Raw genomic sequence first — 25,911 nt, forward strand, 5'->3', positions numbered from 1 at the left:
ATGAGGACTTACAAAGAATTACATTTTACTTATGTTACTTACAATGGTTATTTAGACGGAAAGAAACATTCTTTTTATAAATACATAAATAAATCAAAGTCAATTTGACAACACTTATTTTTTATACAAAATTTTAGTGAATTATTTAAAATGCAATTTTTACCAAGAATAAAACCAGTAAGACAATCTTTTAAAGAACCATACGCTGTACCAGAAAGATGTAAAGAAATCCTAGAGAAAATTCGAAATGAAAATAAGCCAGTGCTCCGATTAGAAAAAACTGATCCTTCAAAGATTATTTATTTACTTTCAACGTTTTCTCATCGTACAGCAGCTGGTATTGAGAAGCAATTAAATAAATACGTATTAATCGTTTTAAATATCAATATACAAATATGTATTTCATTCTTTTATAGTTTATGAAAGAACTACCAACAAAATGTGCTTTTTTAACAACATTTATTGATGATGAAGCTCAAATTAGAGCAATAGGAACGAGAAAATTAAAATATCCTTATAGAGTTTTTTTAGGTAGTAATGTAGTTGAGGAATTGTATATAAAATCTTTGTCGAATACAAATGGTCCTTTAGGACCTTTACATCCGGAACTTCATAGATGTTTTGAAGAGTTGCTTATTCACACTGAAGGTGTAATTACATCTATACCTATTTTTCCACCAGAAGATTCAGGTTTTTTCTACTTTGATTATTAAATAATTTTTAAAAAAATAATGAAATAATTTTTAGCAATAAAATTCTTTTTATTCTCCATAATAGATCCGTGTGATGATATAATGTTTGTAATGCAATTCGTTAGCGAATCATTCCGTTATTTTTTACCAACATTAACACAAACGATCATATATGATTTGGAATTATTTAATCGAATAGTCACTGAAGCGACTTTAAACTTGATTGGAACACTTTATTCAATTTTCACTGATCTTAATGAAGTTGTTAAAATTGTTTTAAAGCACACTATTGAATTAACGCATTCGATGGATGGTTGTTTTTATTTAATCGATCCCGATGATGATTTAAAAGCTCGAATGTTTAGTACGATTAACGATGACATTCATATTGTGTATTTAAGAGATTATGATGGAATTGTTGGTCGTTCGGCCAGAACAGGGTTATCGATTATAATTAAAAGAAATCAAGAAGACTTACTAGAACACGATCGTCATATAAAAGTAAAATGTATGTTTTCATGCCCGATTTTTTATAAAGATCAATTAGTTGCTGTTATTCTTTTATACAATAAACGGAGTGGTGATTACACGTATCAAGATTTTCTTGTTTTGAATATGTTGGAAGATACTTGTGGGGCACTCATATCAAAATGTATTCTATATTATAACGCAAAACATTTAGAAGAGCAATGTCAATTTGGTTATAGAATGCTAACACATTATTTTAAATTTGATGATGCGTCTGTTGAGCAAATATTAAGTTGCACTCACAATAATTATATGGATATGGATTTCTTTGAATTCGACCCAAGGGAGGTGATGTTATGTGATATGTGTGGGTTTGTTATGAAGATTTTTGAAAATTTTAATTTACTTGGTCGTTTTAAAATCGATCGCAAGAAATTTGCCAAATTTATTTTACACGTCAAATTTGCGTTTCATGATTTGTCGTTTCATAATTGGGAGTTAGCGTTTTGTTCTTTACATTTTGCTTTCGTGGTTGTTTCGTCAATGAATTTAATTGAAGAAAAAATTCTTAGGTAAAAAAATGAATGTTTTGATTTATTTATTTTTTACTTAATGTCATGTATTTTAGTGAATTTGATGTTTTTATTATGTTTCTTATTTGTTTAACTAATAATTTGGATTATCGCGGACCAGTTAATGCTTTTAAATTACAACTTGGAGCTGGTTTGGAAAATTTGTATACCAGTACAGGAAATATTGTGGCAATTCATAATTTTTGTCAACTTATTAATATACTGGGATTAAATGTACGTAAATTTAAAATTGATTATTTTATTTTTCAACTTTTCTATTAATAATAATTTTAAGCACTACTAAAATCTTATTTCAGTGTACATAATTGGGTTTTGGTATTTCCTTTTTAATTACCTTTAAAATAAGGTAAAACTCGACATGGGTTGCTATTTAAAAATGTAGGGGTGGTCATCCCCTAAAAGAACTCCACATTGCATGAAAGTTCTAAACTATCTAAGAATGTAGTTTTATGACTCCAAATTTTCAAATTTTTTTCTTCACTCGTTCAAACCTTATAGCTCCGTCCCGGGAGTTTTGGGAAACCCTGTATAATTTAATATTTCAGCAAATTTGTTTGGCTAATAATTTAATTTAGCATTAGTAACAATTTTACTAAATGTTGGTGTCACGATTCTTAATTTGTTTCTTGTACCCATTGAATGTGATGATCACACAATTTAATGTTGGCATGCTTCCTTATTTTGTAATTATTATACAAGATGATCATAACGCGTATCCATAAATCAGTCCAACACAACTCTATTAATTACCGAATCTGTGAATGGGACTATCGAAGCTCGCTTATCTCTTCACTGCCTCTCAGTATATGAAATCTTATGAGGTCATGTTTTGTTATTTCTTTCCACCAGTTGATTATTACATCATCCATCAGCTAGAAATAACACTGCTTCCATATCGTAGACAAATCAGAAATAACTTCTTTAATCTTGTTTCATTTCGGGACCACACATCCTCTTCGCTTAGTCTTCCGTTCGGGTTGCTCCTTTGGATCTCTATTGTAGTTTAACCCTTTCGTTACTAAGAGCGTACGCATACGTTTTTGTATATGTGGGCTTGCTATATGATCTTGAAAATACTCCGTAACGAAAGGGTTAAGCCCTCCAAAGATTTAGGGCAAATGTAGGTTCTTGATGAACTTTAGTATTGCTCCAAGGTCTTGCTCAGCTTGTCTAATATGAAAGACGTGGTATTTTAGGGGCGCATGACCGGTCAGGATGCCTGAGAGCGACCTTAGATCTCCTTTGCTAAAGTATAAAACCTCTCTGCTTTTGTTTTGCGATGGGGTTATCATACTCTTCACCTGTCTGTAACCTGGAAGTTCTTTTTAGCGTAAGTATCGTAACGTAATTGATTGCCTGTTTTAAGTGGCTTTTTTGTAGTGTACAGGGTGTCCAAATTTCGATGGGTTTGCAGGGTATCTCAGTTATTATGAAAGATAGAAAGTTGCGGCTTTCGCGAACCTGAGCTACTTTTTTGTGAAACTTACAATGGCGCAAACCAAATTTTCATAGTCCTCCTCGTTTTTGATATACAGGGAGTGTTTGAAATTTTCGATTTTCAGACACCTCCTGTATCTCGGCTACCCGGAAACTTAGTAAAAAAGTAAAAACGGGTTCTAATAGATTTTTTCACGTGGAATCCAATGGTGCACGTAGAATTTTTCTAGTCATCACGGTTTTTGAGTTATAAACACAACTCAAATACTGAATACTCAACTTCTAAAATACTTAACTCTTTATAACTCAAAAACCTTGATGATTAGAAAAATTCTACGTACACCATTGGATTCTACGTGAAAAAATCTATTAGAACCCATTTTTACGTTTCCGGATAGCCGACATACAGGGGTGTCTGAAAATCGTAAATTTTGAAACACTCCCTGTATATCAAAAACGAAAAGGGCTATGAAAATTTGGTTTGCGTCATTGTAAGTTTCACAAAAAAGTAGCTCAGGTTCGCGAAAGCCGCAACTTTCTACCTTGCATAATAACTGAGATACCCTGCAAACCCATCGAAATTTGGACACCCTGTACAGCCGGGTTGGGGTCCAATAAAGGGCTTTTTCATTGCCCTCAATGTCTTTGTTACCTGGAACTCAACCCGTCATTCCACATCATTGTCCCTAGCGGGTTCTCTTAGGTTGCTGGTACACTCTCTGATTACACACGTGTAAATCTGAATTGCCTTTTGGGCGGCCCGATTGTCCGTGATTATGTTTATTGATGCATTTCTGTCACTTTTCTAGGCTCCATACATTCTTCCATACATCTTTCTCTCGTTTGGACATTATGAAAAAGGAAACCTAACACCTAGTAGAAGGTTGCTCTTTTCGTTGATAACAACTTTGGCCGGAAAATATATTTGTAGATGGCTTAATAGAAATAATGATCTGTTTAAATCTGCTTAAATAAGGATCTATTTCACAAACTCGTGGAAAAACGGAAAAAAATTCATCGCATCCCCGAAATTGGACACATAATTGCTAGACAATGATGACTGCAAGAAAAACTTGAAGAGAAAGCACGTTGAAATTTCCCTAGAAGAAATTAATACGGTGCTATAAGATGTAGAACAGGTTTTCGACTCCATCTGGCAAGATAGCTTATAGGTAAAGTAGATTAAAACTAACCTAGAAGGAAAACAACAAGAACAGGTATTATTTCCTTAATGGAGTAAATTGTAGTGCCTTAGCAGGAAGTGATGCCGGCTACTATCTCTTTATATTACACTTGTGGTGCATGTGATTTTTATAACATTTACTGTTATTAATATGTTAAAAATGTGTATCAGTGTAGAAGAAGAAATAAACTACCAAGAATAAAGTACTTCTACATATGAGGAGAATTTTCAATCAAATTCGAATTTAGAGACTTTCGATTCTGATGAAAAGCTTTCAGTGTTGTCATAGTTGAAAAAAAAATGCAAGCCCATAATACATGTATTGAATGATTTTCCAGGGCAATAACTACACACATTACTTTCGTTTTGCAGATAATGCAACAATTTGACGACAATAGTATAGTTTGTTTTAGTTCCTCTACATCCTGATACCTGACATACTAACAAACTTTTTGTTGCTGTTGTAGCAATTTTTTTCTAACATTGTTCAAGAGGTATACTGAAAATCTTCTAGTTTGAATCCAAACACGTTCTTTACATTTAACAACAAACATTTCGTTTTTTCCCATATATCTAAATCTATCCATATAATGGCAATGCGTAGCGCGTCACGGCTGGAGAAGTATGTGTTGTTGTGGTCGATCCGAGATTTCATCCGTTCTTCCTGTTGGGTTGCCCCTGTGCCGCTTTGGAAAGAGGCTGACGTTTTGCCAAGATCTGACCTGGCATCTTCATGTCGTTGTCGGCAGACTGCCGACAGGAGAATACGACAACGCACTAAAGATGCCAGATCTTGGCGAAACGTCTTCCCCTTTCCAAAGGGAATCAACAGGAACAACGATCTTCACAATAGACAACCTAAGCCTTGATGTCATAGAGATGGGTGGAGCTTATACCGACTCCAAACATTTTCGTTGCTAACAGTAAATCACCATGCGCAATTTTTCATTAGTGTTAAAATAAAATAAACTAAGTGATGACATTTCAAATGACATTTTTTGGCGATTTATCGTTAGCAACGAAATTGTTTGGAGTCAGTATAAGCATCGCCCATCTCTGTGACGTCAGACTTAGGCAGTCTATAGTGGTCTATAGTCTCATAACCATGGCTCTCTAATAGGCTTTTTAGTTTTAATTAATTTTTCTTGCTTCTTGATACAGCCTAATAGTATTTCCTTTTTCTTCTTCTCCATTTATTCTTGCGTTTACTCTAATTAATCTGTTTGTATTGCTTTACTGCCTTTTGATTATCCCTACATTCTCATTTTATCAGTATAGGTTACCCTGCTTTGGTTTCAATATTAAAGTTTCCATTCCAACTCATTTTTTCGTTTTACTTTTCAAGTAAACCTGTTCGTCCACATGTTCGATTTGGCATTACAATGCTTTATAATGATATCGTTTCCCAGTATATCTTATTCCATTCAAGTTCGAGTTGATTGGCGTTTGGTATCATACCACCTCTATCATTTCTACGCTGGTTTCAATTAATATAAGGCCATTTCTCTCTTTACAATAGTGAGTGTAAGATTAGTGTCAAATACTTCTACAGTCAAAGTCTATGTGTTAAGGATAGTAAAGAGTTATTGTGCTTTATTGGAACAGTTTTTTTAATCATACTAAGTACCCAGAAGTTTCTGGATTTAGCTAATAATATTTCTTGTGAGTTTGGTATACATTTTTTAGCACAACTCAACTTGGAAACTGTAATTTGTTTTGATTAAAGTTTGTTGTAGACATAAACCATTTCGAAATTCTTAAGAATAAAGTTGGAGCAGCTTTTTAAAATATAATTATGGTTATTAATTAGGTATTTATTTAAAAATACAACGTTTTATAAGAAAGTATCAATGCATTTATATCAAAAGTAAATAAGTAATACAACGTAAATTAAAGAGAGACTGTTTCTTTCAAAAGTATTTTATGGCATTTCTTATTAAATTATTTCCTAAAGTGAAACGATGGAACAGTTATACAACGTAAAATAAAAAAAAAAGTTTTAATTTAATCCTCTTGGCAACATGATTTTAAAAAAAATCTAATCATAAAACTCTGGTAAAACGTTACGATCCAAATTATGAAAGTAAGGATGAGTGTCAGCGACTTTAGCGGAAATTCTTTTCGTTGGATCGTAAATGAGCATTTCTTTGAGGAGTTCCAATCCTTCTTTTTCCATATTGCTTACTTGGGAAGCTAGATTATAGTTGCTCCATTTAGGAAATGTTGCATGGTAATCGGGATAAGCGCTGACGCCTGGCCATGTTTCATCAGTAGGCGTACGGAGGACGCGAAAAATTCTAAACAGTTGATCTATTTCAGAATCACCCTGAAACAATGGTTTTTTGGTTGTCATTTCAGCAAAAATACATCCGACGGACCACATATCGATTGGACAAGAATAACGAGGCGATCCCAGTAATACTTCTGGAGCTCGGTACCATAAAGTAACAACTTCATGGGTGTAGACACGAACAGGGACACCAAACGCTCTTCCTAAACCGAAATCCGCTACTTTAATACTACCATCTTTTGAAATCAACAAATTTTGTGGTTTTAAATCTCGATGCAATACTCGTCTTTGATGGCAAAACAATATGGCACTGTTTATTTGATATAAATAGCTTTTTACAAGTCGTGGATCCATCATGGTAGTTTTAGGAAGTTGGTCAATATATTTTTTTAAATCCATAGGTAGATATTCAAAAATTAAGTATAATCTTGATTCTTCTAAGAGAACATCTTGTAATAAAACAATATTTGGATGTCGAAGTTCTTTTAATAACGAGATTTCTCTTATTGCTGTGGACGGTACACCTTCATCTTCAGTTTCAAGTCTACGAAATGATTTAAAACGTTTAATTAAATGTACTTAAACTTTAAGCGTTGTAAGTTAAAACCTTACCGGATCTTTTTCATAGCCACCAACTTCCCAGTCTTCTTATTTCTACCTTTGTAGACAATACCATACGTTCCCTCGCCGATTTTTTCAATTTTTACAAAGTCATCCATTTTACCGGTGGTTTTTTTTATAAAATAATCGAGTTTAACGTGGTCAAAAAATCTTCACCCTCACTAAAACACGTTATTTCTCAACACTCAACATACGACTTGAAGTCAAACCGAAAGGCTAACGTTCACTATTTTAACTAATCTAATTGATTTATTTATTTAACTTTATTAATCTTTTGTGTGTATATCACTAAACTACCTTTCTAATAATAACGAACTTTTAACGTTTTTCTCGAGTTTCGAATCAGGGATACGTTTACGACATATCGCGAACGAACCAATCCGGTGACAGGTGCTGAAATGACAGCTGGAACTGCCAATATTAAAAATTTTCAAATCACTAAATTTTTGGGGGGAAAAATTAATTTTGTTAATTTTAAATTTATTTAATTAAGATTTTTTATTAAAATATTTAGATTTAATTTATTTAAAAAAACAGTTTTAATTAGTCTTAATAATTAAGGTTATCCAACTCGAATAAATTGACGTTGACGGAGTGAGGTAGGAAACGTGACGTCATTGGAGGAAAAATGTTTTAATATAAATTAATAATTATTTAAACACTGAACAAGTGTTATTAAACTCAAGAAATAAAGAGTTTATGTTTGTTTACGTATACCGAGAATTTCATATATCTCGTAATATACAGGTGTACAGTAAAGTGCCGATTATCCCTGAAATAATACGTGCTTGTGATTTATATAGGTATTGTTTAATTTTAACAACAAATTCTATAAGTACTCCGCCACGCCTAATTTTTTGTACTGTATTAATGGCTCCTAAGCGAAAACGGGTTGTTTTAACAGTGGAAAAAAATTAGAAATTATTAAAAGACATGAACATGGTGAAAGTGTCAGTTTGCTGGCTGACGAATATAGAGTTGGACAATAAACCGTACGTGATTTAATGAAATAGCAGCCGAAATTGGAAACATTCGTTTCTATGTGTGAAACATCAGCTGGCCCTACACATAGGAAAACAATGAAAGGCGTGAAGAGTGAGCAACTGGAAAATGTAATGATGAAGTGTTTTTTTCAGCAAAGAGCATTAGGAGAGCTGATGTCCGGTCCGTGCGTTAGCTAAAGCACCATGCTTTGCAGGAAAGTTACAAATCACTGATAGACTTACACTTTCAACAGGTTGGTTGCGACGTTTTACAGAAAGGCATGGAATTAGAGAATTGCAAATTCAAAGAGAACAACTTAGTGGGGGGTTTAGTATCTGCCTAAATATACAATGCTGATGAGACCGGCCTCTATAGGCGTACAATACCCACTCGTACATTACCATCTGCTAAAGAAAAAACTGCTCCTAGCTATAAAATTAGTAAAAATGGGATTGCAGTGTTATGTTGCTCAAATGCTAGTGGAGAATATAAGCTGAAATTAGCTATAGTAAAGAAGTCAAAGTCGCCTAGAGCTTTAAATGACATAAAAAGACTCCCAGTCGGATACTATAACAACCGTTCTGCGTGGATGACACGAGACATTTTTGAAATGTAGCTTAAAAACAAATTTGTTCCACACGTAAATAAAATATGTGGACTGCAAAAGTCTCCCTCAAAATGCAATATTGCTTCTTGATAATGCTCCATCTCATCCGCCAGTTGAAGCGTTGTCTGCCAAATGCGACCCATGGATCAGGGCGCAATTACAACAAATGAAGAAGATAACAACTTTACAGTTTTGGAACTCAATCACGCTTCGAGATGCTGTATAAAACATGTCTTATGCCGGGGAAAATGTGTAAGCTACAACAATTGAAAAATGTTTTAACAATATTTTATGCAATGAATCAGCTGAAGAACATGAAATTGATAGTGATGAACCTTTATGTGTTTCAGTCGATACAAAAATGTTCAGAGCTGTGAGGAACTGGATGACGAGAATATTCTGGAGTGGCTAAATATTGACTCGAATGTTTTGGACTGTGAACACATGGCCGACGATGATCTAGTCAATAGTGTGACCAAACCAATCTCTTAACCGTGAATGTAACGACGATGATGTAGAAGATGACACCTTAGAACTACAATTCAAAGTCAGTTGTAAGAAAGCACTAGCAGATGCTTAAACTTAAATTTTATGGGACAGCAAGATGATATAGACATTTTAAAAATTCGTACTTTCATATCAAATATTAAACAAAAGATAAATAACCAGAAAAGAAAGCAAGTAAAAATAACCGCCTTTTTTAAAAAATAATTAAGTGTTTTGTTATTATTTAGTTTTATAGTAAAGAACGTTGTTTTACACTAGCCTATTTCTTTCATTATACAATTCTTTAACCTTTTCTTAGAACAAAAATTAAACATTTGTATTTCAATAATTTTAAAAAAGTTTCTTCTGAAAACTTTCTAGTTCATAGAATCATTTGGGTTTAGCCGCACGTCTCTAAAGACGGCTAAACCCGAATGATTCTAGTTCTTGGTCTAGTGCTGCATAAGAATTAAGACTAGAACTAACAGAACTAAACCCGAAACTTTCTAGTTCTAGTATTAGTTCAATAAAAATATACAGCATAGTGATATTTTATGCTAACTAGCGCTATCTACCACCTACCAGCCGTCTTAACAGAAGTGTGGCTAAATGGAATGTTTCTAGTTCTAGGGTGAGCTTTAGTGTTAGTGTTAATCTAGTTTTGTTTGTTATTCAGCGCTAAATGATTGTATGTATATTTTTATTGAGCTATAACGGACACTGCGTTTACTGTAATGTCAAATCATAGTGACATGTTGCATTTTCTGTGGGACAAAGTAAGTAGGCTCTGGTTTTTATGGAAATATATTTTTGTGTATTGCATCTTAAGTGAAATTCACCGTATAAATAAAAACATGAAAATGTAAATTCTTCCAATGACGTCATAGCAAGGCCTTTGCCATATATATACTATCTCCTATATCGCTGACTCCCTATCTAAGCAATGAGTGGCGAGCGTTTCCATCAAAAGCAGACGGAATGATATATGTTTTGTCTTTGTCGTGCCCCCATATCGCGAAGGCGCTTGCGCGAATCGTAAATTTTTAAGAGTTTGAAGTGTTTCGCGCGTATTTTATGCAGCTTTGAAATGCAATTATTGTAGATAGTTGACTTTAATTATAAATTATCGTAGATGCATCAAATAAATTAGAAAATATGTACTTTTGTGTGAAATTGACGTTGAATATTGATTTAAATATCAACTTTATGTAGGTTGTTCATTAAACATTATATTCTTTACTTTTGTTTAGGCAACCCAAATATCAAACCAAATTTTATGTAACCATGACAATTTTGTCGATTTCAAATGTTATAAATAAAACAAGAAGCCATTATTGTATTAGATTTTAGGTTATGTTTATGTCAAACATTTATTTGGTGTTTTATAAACATCAAGGTCATCAGCTGCTATTAATTTTTAATTCACCGTCCAATAAGATAAAAGCGTACTCACCACGTGTTCACGCATGTCTCTTGTGTAGACGGGGGCACGACAGAGACAGATATATATATATATCTGCACTCTAGTGTTTACACTCTTTTGCTGCCTTAGTCAGCAATATAGAAGATAGTATATATATGGCCTTTGCGGTGGATACGTTCATAACTACAGCGTTCATAGGGACTTTGGTAACCTTAACATAACTAAATTTGATTATTTAGGTTGGTTACATTGATAAATTTAAATTTTCTTTTACAGGAATGTAATTTTCTTAATGATTTTACTGCGATTATCTACACAAACACTTTAGAATTGATTCAGAAATATATTCTTAATACCGATATTGTAAGGAATCACAATTTAGTAACAGAACCAACAACAGGATATAACAGCGTACGATTATTTAATATCCAGAATAACTTTTATATATTATTATCACTTTTTTTTATAGATTTTCACCTTAAAAATGGTTCCTCAAAAGATTAAGTTTCTTTTAATCGGATCAATAATACATTTAGCTGCTCATTCCGATCATTTAAGAGTGAGAATTAATAAAATTTTTATGGAAATAAAATGTTTACTTTTCTTTCTGATTTTAAGAATTTCAAATCATCATTGAATGCATTTAGATTGCTTCATCAAGAAATAAGAGAAACTAAATCTTATTACTACCTTCCTGGTACTGGATTACCAAACATTGAATACTACACAATTTGTGAATTAAATCAAAACTTTTTGAAAATCCTTGTGAAACCTTCCCTTTTAAGACTTACAAGCCTTATTCCTGATCTTAGTCACTTGTTGGATAAATTACATGAAATCAGCGTATGTTGGAGGTATTCGTGTCAAATACTTGAAACATTGGGTGAAGAAGAGGATTTGTGCCAATTGGATGTATTAAACATGGATACCTTCGCAGATAAAGTTTTAGAAATCGCAGTTTTCACACACGAACAAACAGAATTTGATAAAGAAAACATTTCTCTAAGTTACGAGGTTGAACTTGAAGATGAAGAACTATCAATTGATTATGATACTGATACAAGCGAAGATGAAGACAAACAATTGATTGCCGCGCTAGATAAAGTATCAACAGAGTCAGTTTTACCAACAGATGTTTATTAAAAATATGTTTTACAATTTGTTTAATTTTAATACAAATAAATGTTCAGAAGGAATTTTTCGTTCTAGCAAAATTGTAGCTTTAAAGCCCACCTTTTTTACAATCTCAATAATTTCTTCTGGATTATTTTCTTTTAACACTAATAAATAACAAATACCCTCATTGCTTAAATAATTTGGTAATGACATTAATAATTTATCAATAATCTCTCTTCCATTTAATCCCCCAGCCCAAGAACGAGATAAACTTGAACCAGATATCTCTTCAGAAGCAGTAACAACATAGGGTGGATTAAAAATGATTAAATCAAATAAATTATGTTTAAAACCACTTAAAAAGTTCATATTACAAACTTCAATTTCACATTTATTTAGTTTTGAAGTATTTAATGTAGCGTAACAAGCTTCAGGATTTAAATCTGTAGCAAAACAGACAGTCTTTAATAAACATGATAAAGCTGTTATTATAATTCCACTCCCAGAACCAATTTCGGCGATAAACATTGGATTATTTTTTTTAATATTTTCTAAATCTTTTTCTAATGCATCTAATAACAAGAAAGTATCTTCCCTAGGTTCATAAACATTCTTAAATTCACTTAAATCATATGACGGTGTTGGTAATGACATCTTAATTTATCGAAATCTTTATATCACAGTATTAGAAGTACTCTGTTCTGAAACTAACGTATCAACCATAACTTTACGTTTAATTGTTTCGCGTTCAATCGATTGGTGCACTTTATTTAATCTATCCTGAGCGTGTTGAAGGATGTTAGTTAAAATAGTGACGCGATTTTTGGCGTTTTGAAGTTTCTTCACATAAACGTCCAAATCGATTGTTGATTGTTGCGAATCAGAAATATTCTTCAATTGATCACCAAGTGAATCTATACACTGTTTCAACTCTATTTGGGATAATCTAAAATTGAAAATTAGAAAAAATTTTTAGGTTATGTTCAAACTAACCTGGTCGCTTTAACGCGTTCATCCAATTGATCAACTGTCGGTTTTATAAGGCCCATTAACCCTTCAGCTAACGTATCTCGCGTTGGATTATCGCAGAAATTTTCTGTGTTTTCATCGTCTATTGACGTTGCTGTACTTTCACTGTCAACGTCCATTTTGACATTAACTCGCATTAACTTTGACATTTGATATTTTCCGAGGGGTGTACAAATGTAATAAAATTTTTTGTTATTAATTAAAATTGAAATTATTTTTATTTATGAGAAGTTTTAATAATAATTAAGTAATTTGTTGATTTAAAAGTGATTGGTGTTAAATAATATTTCAAAAAATAATTAATTATGAACTACTAATTACTCTTTTGTACAACCTTTAATTAAATGTCATTTAATAAAAAATTAGGTTATGTTTTTTTATTAAATTTATAAAAATATGATTGAAATTATTATAAATTTTTACTGGATAAAATTATTTTTAAAAGTTATTAATTTAATTAATTATTTGTATTTTAGGTTCAAGTTTAGGGGGTTAAATTCGGCGCATGATCAGCAAACCAGCCTATTACAGCCTGTTATATCCTGAAAAGCTTTTCCGCGGCAGCTTTACATTTCAGTTTGCTCTGGGCTAGTGTTCTGTTGACGGCACGCGTTGTCATTTCCTTTCACGCGAAGGAAAAGTAACAGAAAATCTTTTCGTCGAGGTCCCCACGCGTCAATATTTGCACGCATTAACTTTTTGATGAAAAATCACACTGAAATCGAGAAAAAATCCGTCATCTAGGTTTTCCACTTGGTTTTAAATCGACTTCCTGTTGACCCAACAACAGTTTTCCAGGCGGTGAAAAAAGAATAACATCTTGTAAATTACTAGGTGAGTATAATCAAGTATAAAATCGATATCAATAAATATCCAGTTTAGGCATTATTAGTGGGGAAAGCGAATTTATGATGGGTTGTAATGATATGTAAATTTATTATGATTACTTAATTGCCATAAAACTTTTAATTATCAAAGGTAAATATGAATAGAAACAAGTTTTGATCGAACAGGGGAAAAACCATGAATCTTTCAGTAAAAAAAAGTAAAAAGCTGAAAGATACATAAAAAAATAGGGGGTTAATTTTCTTTTCCTGCTTTCGATGTTCCCCTTCTTATGAATATTAAATAAACTCTGTTTCCGTAAAAATTCAGTATAGCAAAGAACGAAGGCACGAAAGAATTATCGGAAAAATATCTTGGTATCGAATTGAAAAATGTAGATTAGATTCGCACATCAAACTCGATCTATTCGCATGCATATTCAAATTCAGAGCGTGATTACAGTCGGACAAGACGTTACATGCCTTTTTAAAATTGATTTTTATGAATGCAATATGTAGGTTCTTTATTTCATACAGGTATTTTTAATATCTTCTTTAACAGTGTTTAATATCATCCCTGGAATATTCCAGGTGCTACCTGCATTCATTTTGTTCTTGCAGCACCTTTACGCGCTTCTCTTGTCAGGGCAAATTTAGATAAATGGAGACCCAGATAGTTAGGTAGCTAGGAATTGAAGTGGTTCTAGTTTCAAAGAGAAGTTTTACCTTTTTTATTTGTGAATTAACAATTTATGAATGAAACCTTAAAATTAGAATAAATCTCAGTTGTTCGCAATTGTTTCTTTACATTCAAAACAACAGCAAATATTTTGTGCAAAATTTTGCATACGAAGAATATAAGAGAATTCATAATGAGACTAAAACACTACTCAGACGAGCTAAGAACGAACACTGGGAAACCTTTTCTAAAAGAATCATCATAGTATACATCAAGTACATAGAAAAAGATAACTGGGTGTAATATTTAGAGAAACTTTACAGGAACGAAGAGACCGAAACAGAATGGAATACATCTCAGATAGTAACCAATGATGAGGCCGTTATAGAAGAGAAAGATATAGAAAGGGCACTTCAAAAACTCAATTGAAGCCAAAGCCCGGATATAAAAGACCGTAATTAGACCTATATTAATATATGCAGCAGAGAATCGACCAGAAACATCCAAAACAAAAAGAATGCTAGAATCTACAGAAATGAAAATAGTGAGTAGAATAGTTGGGAAAACATTGATGGACAGAGAAAGAAGTGAGAACAACAAACAGGCTTGTATAATAGATAATATCAACGATTGGCTATTGGACAGAAAGAAGAAATGGAATGAGCACATCGAACGAATGACAGAAGAACGAATTGTGAAAATTATCATCAGAACGAAGCAACATTGGAAGACTTACAAAAAGATGGAGCGACAACTTTTCAAACGATTAAGGGGCAAAAAGTGAAGAAAAACAGGCAGTTATGCCTAAATACATTTAGTTTTGTTTACAAATAATAAATATTTGATAGATAAAAATTACTGCGTAATGTTCGGATAGGTCAGTTTTCTTTTGAACCTCAATTACAGCGTGAAGGAATGTCGGTATTCTCTTGTACTCCAATTATACCGTGAAGAAATCCCAGTTAAAGCGTGAAGGAATGTTAAGACAGGTAGTTTTGTTTTGAAACCCCAATTATAGCGTGCAGGAATGTTAGGTCAATTTCAAAATGACTGAACGGAATTTAATAACCTTGGTATCGTTGAAAAGAGCTTTTCTTGGACTACAAATCCTACCTTATTTGTAATGATTGTAAGTTGATACGTCGCCACGAGAGGGCATTTTTTGACATTACAATGGAAATTGTGGATTTTGCTTAGAAAAGTTAAATCTATTGGTATCACTTTTTTTCACAAAAACACAGCAAAATGAAGCCCAAACAAGCTAGTGAATGTCTCGCCTCAACACATTGTTCCTAACCTAAAATATCGGTGAAAGAAGATTCAATGGATTTCGATCAGTTTTGTAATTTCTTAACGTGATACTTCCTTAGTTTAAAAGATACTTCACCTCATTAAGAAAGAACTAAAGCAATATTATATGTACAGAATCATCTATACATCCACACTCGCCGAAGGGTAGGAAACTAGGACAATGTAAGATAAGCAAATCTAAAATAGGTGCAGCGGAGATGAAGTATCTGCGAAAAATAGAGAATGCGTCAGAGAAGAACTAAGCTTGAGAGCTCTAATAGAGATAGAAGAGGAACAGCTGATGAAAGAATACTAAAGAAAATATTTAACATGAAACAAAAATATAAAAGAAGAAAAAAGCCAAGAATCCTGTGGGATGAGCTTTTGACTAAACCCTATTAACGTCTGAGAATAGTACGAGAATGATGGGTAAATGTATCGAATATCACTTTTATAAACTCACTAATCCCTGTAGTTCCACTGATAGTCCTGCAGTCGATAAAACCTATAACGGTTATGAGTGGTAATGTGGGGTTTCATCGACAACGATCGTATCGCCAATTTACCATGTATTAGGCGAGTAATTTAACACAAAACACAGTGCTTATATTACAAACAGTTTTGAGAACTTGTTCCAGTGGTAAAAATTAAAAACTCCCATCATGATGTCACAAAAATGTTAAAAACAGAAAATAACCGAAGTGAAACTGGACAATTGGTGAAAGAAAAGGTTTACAAAGAGAATTGAAATAGTCGTCCAGTCTACATATAAGGGTCACACAACGACGATTGTGAATAGCACAATTAGGACGATGAAAGTGTTGATTCAGTCGATGGATATTCAATGGCGGGAACAGAAAAGTCGATGGTTGTTAAGGAAAGTTTCACGAACAATGTGACAGAGTAGCCATTATCGCTAGTTAATTCAGCAACTTTTATATGGAGCTATTCCAGGCTGTATTAGAAATTATTCTCTGAAAATCAAAGCTATGATTACAATACGTATGTTTAAATCATTTAATATCCAGGACCCAATTATAAAATTTTTATGGTCGAAATTCATGATAACTAGCTACCATTCCCCAATGCATCAGTAACCAGAGCTGGAAATATTGAACTCAAACACAAAGTGTATCTGAAGAAAAGTTTTATCATCTACAACAGAATATATTAATAATTCACACAATTTTCGAGAGAACCACGAGATTATACAATGACTGATAGGATCGCTTTGACCTTAAATTGAAGCGATTCACCTGAATATTGATTATATTTGTTGCTCACATCGTTGTTATGGATACTTCTTGCCACTAAACACTTTGAGACCCATTATCTGGCCCTGTGAAATTGCAGTGGACAACATCTTGGGGACTCTATCGATTACCAACATTGTCCCGAATGTATTTCCTTTATAAAGAAACTATACTATGATGAACTACATGGAAATTTCGAGTTGAACAATATCTGTTCTAACGGTGTCCATTTCCATGTTTCTATGGGGGTTACTATTTCTGCAGACCAAGGGGCAAAGACAATACTCCTTAACACTTTATTTTGGTACGGTTGGATTACCTTTGAATTGTGCTTACTTCACGACTTGATGTCATTATATCCATACATGCTTGAACATTTTTTTTGCACAATAATACATTGGTGTATATTTTTGACATACAAATATTTTGCTGTATATTGCAGCATTATGGTGCTTGAATATTGTTCATGCTGACAGGAGCGTGTTGGTTCCTTTTGTTTGTAAAATTAATATGGGTAGATTTTATCTCATTTGACTTGATTTTCCATTGATTAGCCCAGTTACTAATTTTGTTAACTGATTTTCATGTTTTAATTCAGGAATATCATTGATATATACTAGGTAGAGGATTTACCTTTAAAGCTCGATCTGAGATATAAGACTTCAGCAATTGTAAAAACTAAGTCTTTAAACGTGACGTAATAAAACTGTGTTAAATTTAATGAAATGCAAATTGAATTAAATACATTACAACACAGTTGCGGAGAATTGGAGTAAAATCGAAATTTCCGATTCAATTTAATTTGCGATATTATATTATTATTTTCATTTAAATTAATTGTATTTAACAACATACAATAACATATTAGTAGTAATATTCAAAAAGGTATCGCACAAAATAATAAAACGTTATTTAAAGAAATGGTGGAGGTGCCTGGTATTGTTATAAATTATTTTTATCTAATGTTTCGTTGCAGATAAACGTCCTCTATTGACTTATTGATTGCGACAATAGCAATTGCATTATTTATACGGTTACGTTAGTGGTGAATTTATATTCTTCCGGCATGTTGTTCGCAGTTCAAAGGTCACCTAGTCAGCTCCTAGACTGAAGAAAACTGGGTCACACTCTCCCGGTGCCTTATTCTATGCAGTAAATTTTGAAATAATACAACGACTTATCAAACTGTTTTACATCTTGTTTTTTAGAAACTTTCCTATTTTTATAATTCATCGTTTTAATCGCTTAAACAAGTGAAATTTAAGTTGAAAGTAAACTTGCTTTATAATTTAATGAACACGCCCATCCACTTTTCACCCTCTCCTTCCAGCCTAATTCTTCTAAAAAGAAATTATTACGACTTTTGAGACGACTTTAATTTAATCTTCGCCACGAAAGCAAATTTCTTTTGTGACGAATCTACCCCGGAACTTTTTATCGTTTTTTTTATTCTGCTTATGAATTCACTTCGGTGAATTGAAGATCAGCAATTTTATCCCGTCGCGTCTTTTATTGGGTAAAGTTCTTCTCGCGTACAGTTTACAAACTCGAATAATTGCGATTGTGTTTTGGAACAAAGAGATAAGGTCCGGAAGATCTCTCGCTTTGTGACAGGTCTTTTGTCGAAAACGAAAAGAAACGTCTCCGCTTTGTCTGTAAATAGAATCTATTTGTCCTCTCGATTTATGCAGGTGATGTGTAATGTATTAAATAATAAAGGTCTGTTTTTGTTATAAAAAGAAATCGTTTTACTACATGTTTCTCGCTGATAATGAAAATTAATAAAGCTACAAAATACCGGTAACGATATAGTGGCTTTAATTAACGTTACCGGATAATAACCGTTATTACATCAACCCACCAGTTGGATTTAATTATTTTACCCGTGTTTACAAACTTTTCGGGTTTATAATATTATTAGTACTTCCTTGTGTGCTGTTGGTCTCTCGTTTTCACAGCATTACGGTTATCTTTTACTATCCCTTACCCTCTGAATTGTGTCTATAGGAAATTGTGTGCTTTTCGAGTATACATATTCATTTTGATGAGTTTGTATATGGGTAGTTCTAAATTAATGCAACAAACTCCATTTTGGTATCAATTTTGGTACTTCATTAATCCATAAAATATTTTGAAGAGGGAAACTTTACCAGCAGGAATCAAATTAAAAATTGTTCACAGATTTTGTCATTTTTGCACGTTCTCGCGTTTACACAGTAAGAAAATTGGAAATAGAATAAATATTGAAAATAATCTGACTATGTGTAAAGGAAACTATAATGTTTTTAACTCGAATTTATATATAACAATCCACCTCAATTAAAAAACGTAGTTGATATTTATGGCACAATGTGGCAGTGTAATTTCAATATATCAAATAGTTCATGCATTGAACATGTGTCACGCGAGCTTTGATTGTGAACGGTCTTTTTTCAGTAAGGCCGTCGGAAACCGATAACAATTCATATTTGAAAAATGTGGTTGTGTTTTCAATAAATCTATTTCAACTGGGCGTCAGTTTATTCCTGATAGTTATGCGTCAGCAAAGATGCATAGCAGCTGGTGCTATTAAGAGTACGAGGACAACTTTATATGTTAGAGATGTTGCAATAGAAAATATGGAAAAAGCAAGAATGATTTGGATAGAGGACCAAAAATGGGTGTTAATTGAGCTGTATTTGAAAAGAATCAAACTTTTACAATAAGTCATGGATGGATTGAAACTCAAACTAATTAAAGTTGTAATGTGTATTTCATTGCGTGTCTAAAATTGGCCAACTTTTTCATTTTTTTATTAATTTCATCCTCTAAGTATAGTATAGACGAGTTCCGGTGTTTAAATTGTTTTGAAAATGGTTCACGTCAAGAGCGCGCCTTCGCTGTGAGTGAGGAATTTACTCGGGTTATGGGTGAGTTTAATTCACGGTTCAACAATGCCCTTGCAACAACCAATAGACAAGAGAACAATGGCTCAAGTTGAACAGTTATTACACTTGAATTACTGAAGATGAAGTTTGGTAAATTTCGAATAACGGTTAACTTCCACTTTTTAAAAGTGTTGTTCTAAAACATATAATCTTCGAAAATTCTAGAAGGATTGATAATCTAGAAAAGTATACCAATAGGAACTGTATTAATTTGAACAGTATAGAAAGTCTTACGGTTTCAGTATGGTGCAAGCTTTTAATAATCATTGAAAATTTTGTTCCATCTCCAATTCCAAAAAAGCTCCAGGTGGTTTATTTCGTATGGTTCTCGAATTAAGAAGTACAGACAATCAGTAAAGTCACATCTAAATAGCTGCTATAAGCAAATAAAGTTACTATGCCGGCCAAATGTTGGTAGAATCAATGTTAAAAAGTCAGTAGGTATCGTAATAAATCTGTAGGTTTAAATATAAAGTCAGAAAATGTTGTTTGATAAAGATCTACAAATGAATTTATATATCATCGATTTTTATTTTTTGTTAACCCAAATAACTTTTAGTTCTTCCGGAAAATGGGTCAAGTTTGTTTTTTTTTTTTAATGAAACACCCCATTTACAATTTGTTAAAACATTTAGTTAATGGCAACATCCGAGATTAGGAGCATATTGCAAAAAAAACTTTTAGAACAAAAGTTGTAGCAAATTTTATTCTAACAATATTGTTCTCTTGCACGTTTACTCTTAGATGCGTCAATATTGAGATATGTAAACATGTGTTTGTTCATCTAAGGTAAGGTCAGTTATGTTTACCAGGATCAATAAGGTGGATGAAATATTAGACAAATCTCTGCCCTGTATTTTTGTTAATTCTTGATATCAAGTGTTCCTCCTTACAAGATTGGTTAATAGCTTATTTATATAGTTGTTATGTTAAAGTTGAGTAATAAATTATTCTCTGGTCTTCGTAAAGCTGCTTAGTACTTCGATCCATGTATGTAACTTGTATTATAAACAATGTTAACTCCCAATTTAGTTTCCTAAATCAACTTAAGTTAATTTTAATGGTATAATAAAAGGTATTTTATTGTATGTCCTGGTCCGTAAAAGAAATACTAGTAAAGTTATTTTCACACTGAAGTCGGTCATCGTGTACTTTTCCATCTCTTGGAATGTATTCGAAGGGTTTATTGGATTTTTCGTCAGTTATCGGGCTATAAGATGCGAATTCCGGAATAATGCGTTTAGGGCATTCCGGGGGACGAAGAATCTAAAAAGTAGAGGAAAGGTCGAATGCCATACATTTACGTTCGCGAACTTTTATTTCTTCTCCCTTGTCCGGGTAATAAAACTTAAGCTCCAATCGCGTGTATCTTTCGCTGAATCTCACCATGAAATTGTTATAGTTTTCCCGTACTAAAATTTAAAGGTTCAGATCTTTGCTACTGTTTGTATATAAATTTGTAAGATTTAATTATCGGAAAAAATTATTTTGTTACTCAATTTTATTGTTGAAATGACACCAACTTATCGTTAATAAGTTTCTTAGAATACATACAACTTTAGAAAGCCACTAATGATGAACAGTATGTCACAGAAACTATCGCTCAAACTACTAAAACTGTAGGCATAACTTTATCAATTTCAAACATTACATCGTCTACGTCTAAGTTTGAACTAGACGTTGTCGCTTAGAAATTTTCAGTGGAACACATACTATCGACCGCAAATGTCACGAACATGTTCAAAATCCCCCAATTAAAATTGTACAAGAGATTATATTAAAAATGACACAAATTAAATCAAATTTTTAGATAAAATAATTAAATTTAATCCTGCTCAAAAGATAAATAAATATTATATTTTGATTTAAATCGAATAATTTCTGCACCTGCTGTTTTACTGGTTGTATTTCCCAGGAGCAACCGATATTTATAAGTTAATTGCGATAAAAACATATGTTAATGAAGTCTATTCATTTCTACTTCCATAAATAAAGGAGATATGAGAGATAGAGAACAAATTTTATTTTCTTTCGTTCACTATGGTGGAGTGCTAAACTGGAATGCTGTGATTCAGGAGTGATAAACAGATATTTTTGGGAAACGTCTAGCAACTTTATTGGATAAAATTTGTAGGCGGGAGTGGATAGGAGTAATTTTGGTAAAGCTGTATAGGAGTTCGTTACTAGGATTAAAGAGTGGGTTTTGAGGATATTGAATAGGGGTAATCGTTCTTAGCGTCGCTCTTTCTACAACTTCTAGGTGGTACTTATATCCTCTTGGGGCGTCATGAAGGATAATTAATTAATGCGTATTCGATGATTAGTCTGCATAGCAAGTTATAATTGTATGTAGTGCATTCAGTTGATAATCCGTGACCTCTGAATATTAGGGATCTAAAGTGCTTGGAGGGGTTCTTGACTTTCATCTTTGCATTGATGGCATGAGCAGAAAATTTAAGGGTCTGTCAAGGAATACTCGCAGATTTGTATTGTTATTTCTGGAGAAGGAGCAAAAAACTGAATTTTCGATGGGTTAACTTGTATACGCCATTTCTGAAACCAGATTTTCGCGGCATCAAGGAGCTTTCGAACTGAAGTATAGTACAAGTATAGAACCTAAGTTGAATACATCATGGCAGAAATATTGTATAACGAAGTTTTTCAATTTTACGAGTGATGAACGTTTTGAAAGGAATTGTTTAATTAAGAGTAGAGGATAGTATGGATTTTTTACATATTTAGTTTATTTAGGAGCTCTTTAAGTCATACCGAATCGAAAGCTTTTTGGACATCCAAGAATTTCTCAGCGGTGTGGCGTTTTTCGGATGGAAATCGAATTGATATGATGTTATCTTCTTTGAGATGGTTGCCAGCAGCCTGTTCTTAAGGTGTGATTCAAAAAGTTTTCCTATTGCTGGCAGCAGTTAAATAGGGCGTTAGTTTGCTAGGTCGGATAGAGAGGGCTCTTTTTATGGATACAAATAATGTGGGAAGTGTTAGCTTGCCAGACAAAAATTCAAGATCTTGCTGATGTTTTATCGTATGCGGCGGCTGTATTCGCTTTTTGGCTTAAGAAGGTGAAGTAGTCGTGTTCTTGGATAAAAGCGTCCTCAGTAATGTCAGACCCACTCAAAAAAGTAGATTGATTGTCCTCTTGTCCTTGGTGTAGAATTATTGTTTGAGGATCGGAATGCGTAGAACGATCAATGGGATCAATAAGCTCTTGTGTTTCTTGGGATTTTTGGTATTTGAACTCTTTGTGAGCTTCTTACCAAATGTTTTTCCTTTTGCTTTACTTGATGCTGTCGCAGGCTTTTCATGTTTTGGTTCAAAAGTTCTGTAGTTCCAAACAGTTCTGAACCTTTCTGCGTATACGTATAATATGCAATATGTATGCGCAGAAAGGATCACAACTATTCGGAACTACATACATATGATTTTAGGTGTCAAGGTTGTTTATCTCACGTATATGTTTTTTCTCAACTCCTTTTATCATAAACTTATATTTTGTAATGGAAAAAGAATACAGTTTATGATTTAATTTAGTATAAAAATCGTTTCTAAATTCCTAAAAATAAGGAATCTAAATATTGTAAGAAAAAATATAGTGGTTATACATCAATTTCCATAATTAAACTTTCATTTTCAGTTTTCAATCAACTTTACAATCTGTGAACATAAACCCGAAAAAGTTGTGTAATACAACATAACGATCCCAAACTTGCGTTTGGCAGGTAAATATGGTAGCTTCATTATTTAGCCTGGGGCCATTATCAGGTCGCAAGTGAAGGAGCGTGGGATGGGGGTAGGCGGATTTACGAGAGGGCATTCCGTGGGTGTTAATAAATTCCCCGTAGATCGTTTCGAAGCGGTATTTGCTCGATTGGAAATGCATTTTCAAATGTGGCTCTCGTGCGAAACCACAATGAGATAAATCAGTTTCGAATCGCTAGGGTCCTGTTTCTATCTCTGCAATAATAGTTGATGATGTAAATCTGTGTATTGTTTTGTATCGTCCATTTAAAACGATAAAATAATTTTATGATTTGATAGTTTTTTCGAAAAAAAGAATAAAAGTGAAAAGTTAAAAGATAAAAGGTTACTGTAAAAAAAATTTTAAAGTTGTAAATCACTCCAAGATTTATCGATTCGCTGATAAAATTTACATCCAACCCTTGAAAAACCCGGGAAAATTTATGCGTTCCTATTCCTGTTTAACAAATAGGACACGTAACAATGTTAAGGCACCGAATTTAAGGGTGTTTGTTCGTTCTCTTTAAAAAAGGTCCGTTACTGCAAGTGAGAGTTTTTGTAATTTAGAATGTGCTGCTGTAACGAATAAAAAAACGAACTAAAACGCGGGTGTCGAATCCAATTAAATTTTTCAAAAGTGCTTGTCATGTTTTATTCACTAATTAGGCTATTCAAAGTTTTTTGTGTAAATGTTTTTACTCAGTTACAAGCTAATTGAGCAAAAGGAAAACGAGATTCTCATCGCACGTATAGTATCCTGGGTCATTACGCGTAATTTGAAATGCAGAAATAAGTCGGGTTTCGGCTAAAGTTGGTTGATGCTGCAAATTCATGGGATTTACATAATTTTGCAAAGTCGGAATTGGAACCAGGCGTGACAGGTGTGCTCAATTTTAACCAATTATGCAAAATTAATCCGTTTACAACGTTATAACCTGAGGGGAAATGGATAGATTCTCAGACAAAACGAACAAATTTGAACATTTTTAAGTTCAATTATAACCCATTTTATTTAAACATTAACAGAAGCTATAAAAGTTATGGATGTACGTGTTATCCTATAAATTTTATCGAGCGTTTCTTAAGTCTATATACATAATGATATTAACAAGGTTATAAGCTAATGTTTGATATCACTTAGTTAATAGGGAAAGAATATTTACTAAAATAATACAGGAGTGAATAAAAAGAAAAATATAAGAATATCTAGACTAATTTAAGAATTATTAATTTTTTATTTAGAAATTATTAAAACTTACAGAGTCCAAGAATTTCATCAAAGCTATCAGGAAAAGAAAATTGTGATTTGTATGTTTCTAGATGTAGAAAGTGCGTTTCATAACTTAGTACCACAATCTCTAGAAACAGATTGGTAGGAGACTTTACAAGTTGTACTTGACAGAAGAATGAAATCAACTATAACGATACGCTTCATACAGAAACGATCAGCTTTAGACTAGGAGTTGGTTATCTTCAAGATGCGTCAATTTGCAGAAAATTTTCTATATACTGAGCCTCTCCTTGTAGATTTGTAATAGGGTTTATGAGAAGAGTTGGGTTTGATTATGCTGGGTACTACGCTAACTTTACCAATAGAATATGAGCTTTGATTAATTCCATGTTTCCACGATGTTCCAATGTTGCACCACTTGTTTAGCACTTACTGGTGATGAAGGCAAGAATAATGCGCAGATATCTCTCATATTTTCTCTGTTGACAACTTACATTGTTTAATAATTTCATCCATAAATATAATAAACCAGCAGAACCATTACTGTTTTGCTTTATATTTGGAGAGAACGAACATCAAATATAATATTGGGAAATTTAACTATTAACTCCTTTCCTGTCTTGAAGAAATCAAGTCATCCAAAACATCATTCCAGGAATCTCGATACAGTTTGGCATAATTTGTCGTAAACCTGCTTCGCAGATGCATAACGAATCTCTATCAAAATATGAAGAATCGTGTTCTGCTTGAGTCTGGGTCATCACAATTCCTTTTAACAAATACCATATCCCTAATAAATGATTTTCTAAGATTGTTATATCTTTCATTCGTCTTAGAAATCTTTGATCTTTGGCAATAACCTTTGCCAAAATTCTTTTAAGTTGTGAAATAATTTGAAAGATCGAAGAAGAAGCATCTTGTGCTCGATACAATTTACAATTTTTGTAATATAGCGGAATTAGCATCAGAGCATTCCAGAAAGGCACGCAGTTCTATGTTAACAGTAGCGTTCTTGTTGGTGATAT

General features: G+C 32.8%; 3 protein-coding genes across 3 annotated transcripts; 1 reads left to right on the top strand and 2 right to left on the bottom strand.

The window, feature by feature from the left end:
* The first annotated feature begins 47 nt into the window (after positions 1-47).
* Positions 48-11,980, top strand: LOC111423806 (cGMP-dependent 3',5'-cyclic phosphodiesterase-like). The gene is made up of 7 exons (XM_023057172.2): positions 48-363; positions 417-690; positions 748-1,732; positions 1,789-1,966; positions 11,061-11,195; positions 11,254-11,343; positions 11,403-11,980. The coding sequence occupies exons 1-7, from the start codon at positions 151-153 to the stop codon at positions 11,925-11,927; spliced, it is 2,400 nt and encodes a 799-aa protein (XP_022912940.2). The 5' UTR covers positions 48-150; the 3' UTR covers positions 11,928-11,980.
* LOC111423809 (Cyclin-dependent kinase 1) lies at positions 6,206-7,671 on the bottom strand. Its single transcript, XM_023057179.2, has 2 exons — positions 7,276-7,671; positions 6,206-7,207 (listed from the first exon to the last, which is right to left on the bottom strand). Exons 1-2 carry the CDS (start codon positions 7,380-7,382, stop codon positions 6,412-6,414), a joined length of 903 nt encoding a protein of 300 aa, XP_022912947.1. The 5' UTR covers positions 7,383-7,671; the 3' UTR covers positions 6,206-6,411.
* LOC111423811 (SNAP associated protein) lies at positions 11,901-13,063 on the bottom strand. Its single transcript, XM_023057181.2, is given in 2 exon segments — positions 11,901-12,846; positions 12,894-13,063. Coding segments are annotated over 2 exon segments (1,065 nt in total). The 5' UTR covers positions 13,049-13,063; the 3' UTR covers positions 11,901-11,936.
* Positions 13,064-25,911: the final 12,848 nt, after the last annotated feature.

This window comes from Onthophagus taurus, chromosome 7 (assembly GCF_036711975.1).
Source record: "Onthophagus taurus isolate NC chromosome 7, IU_Otau_3.0, whole genome shotgun sequence".
Classification (NCBI taxonomy): domain Eukaryota; kingdom Metazoa; phylum Arthropoda; class Insecta; order Coleoptera; family Scarabaeidae; genus Onthophagus; species Onthophagus taurus.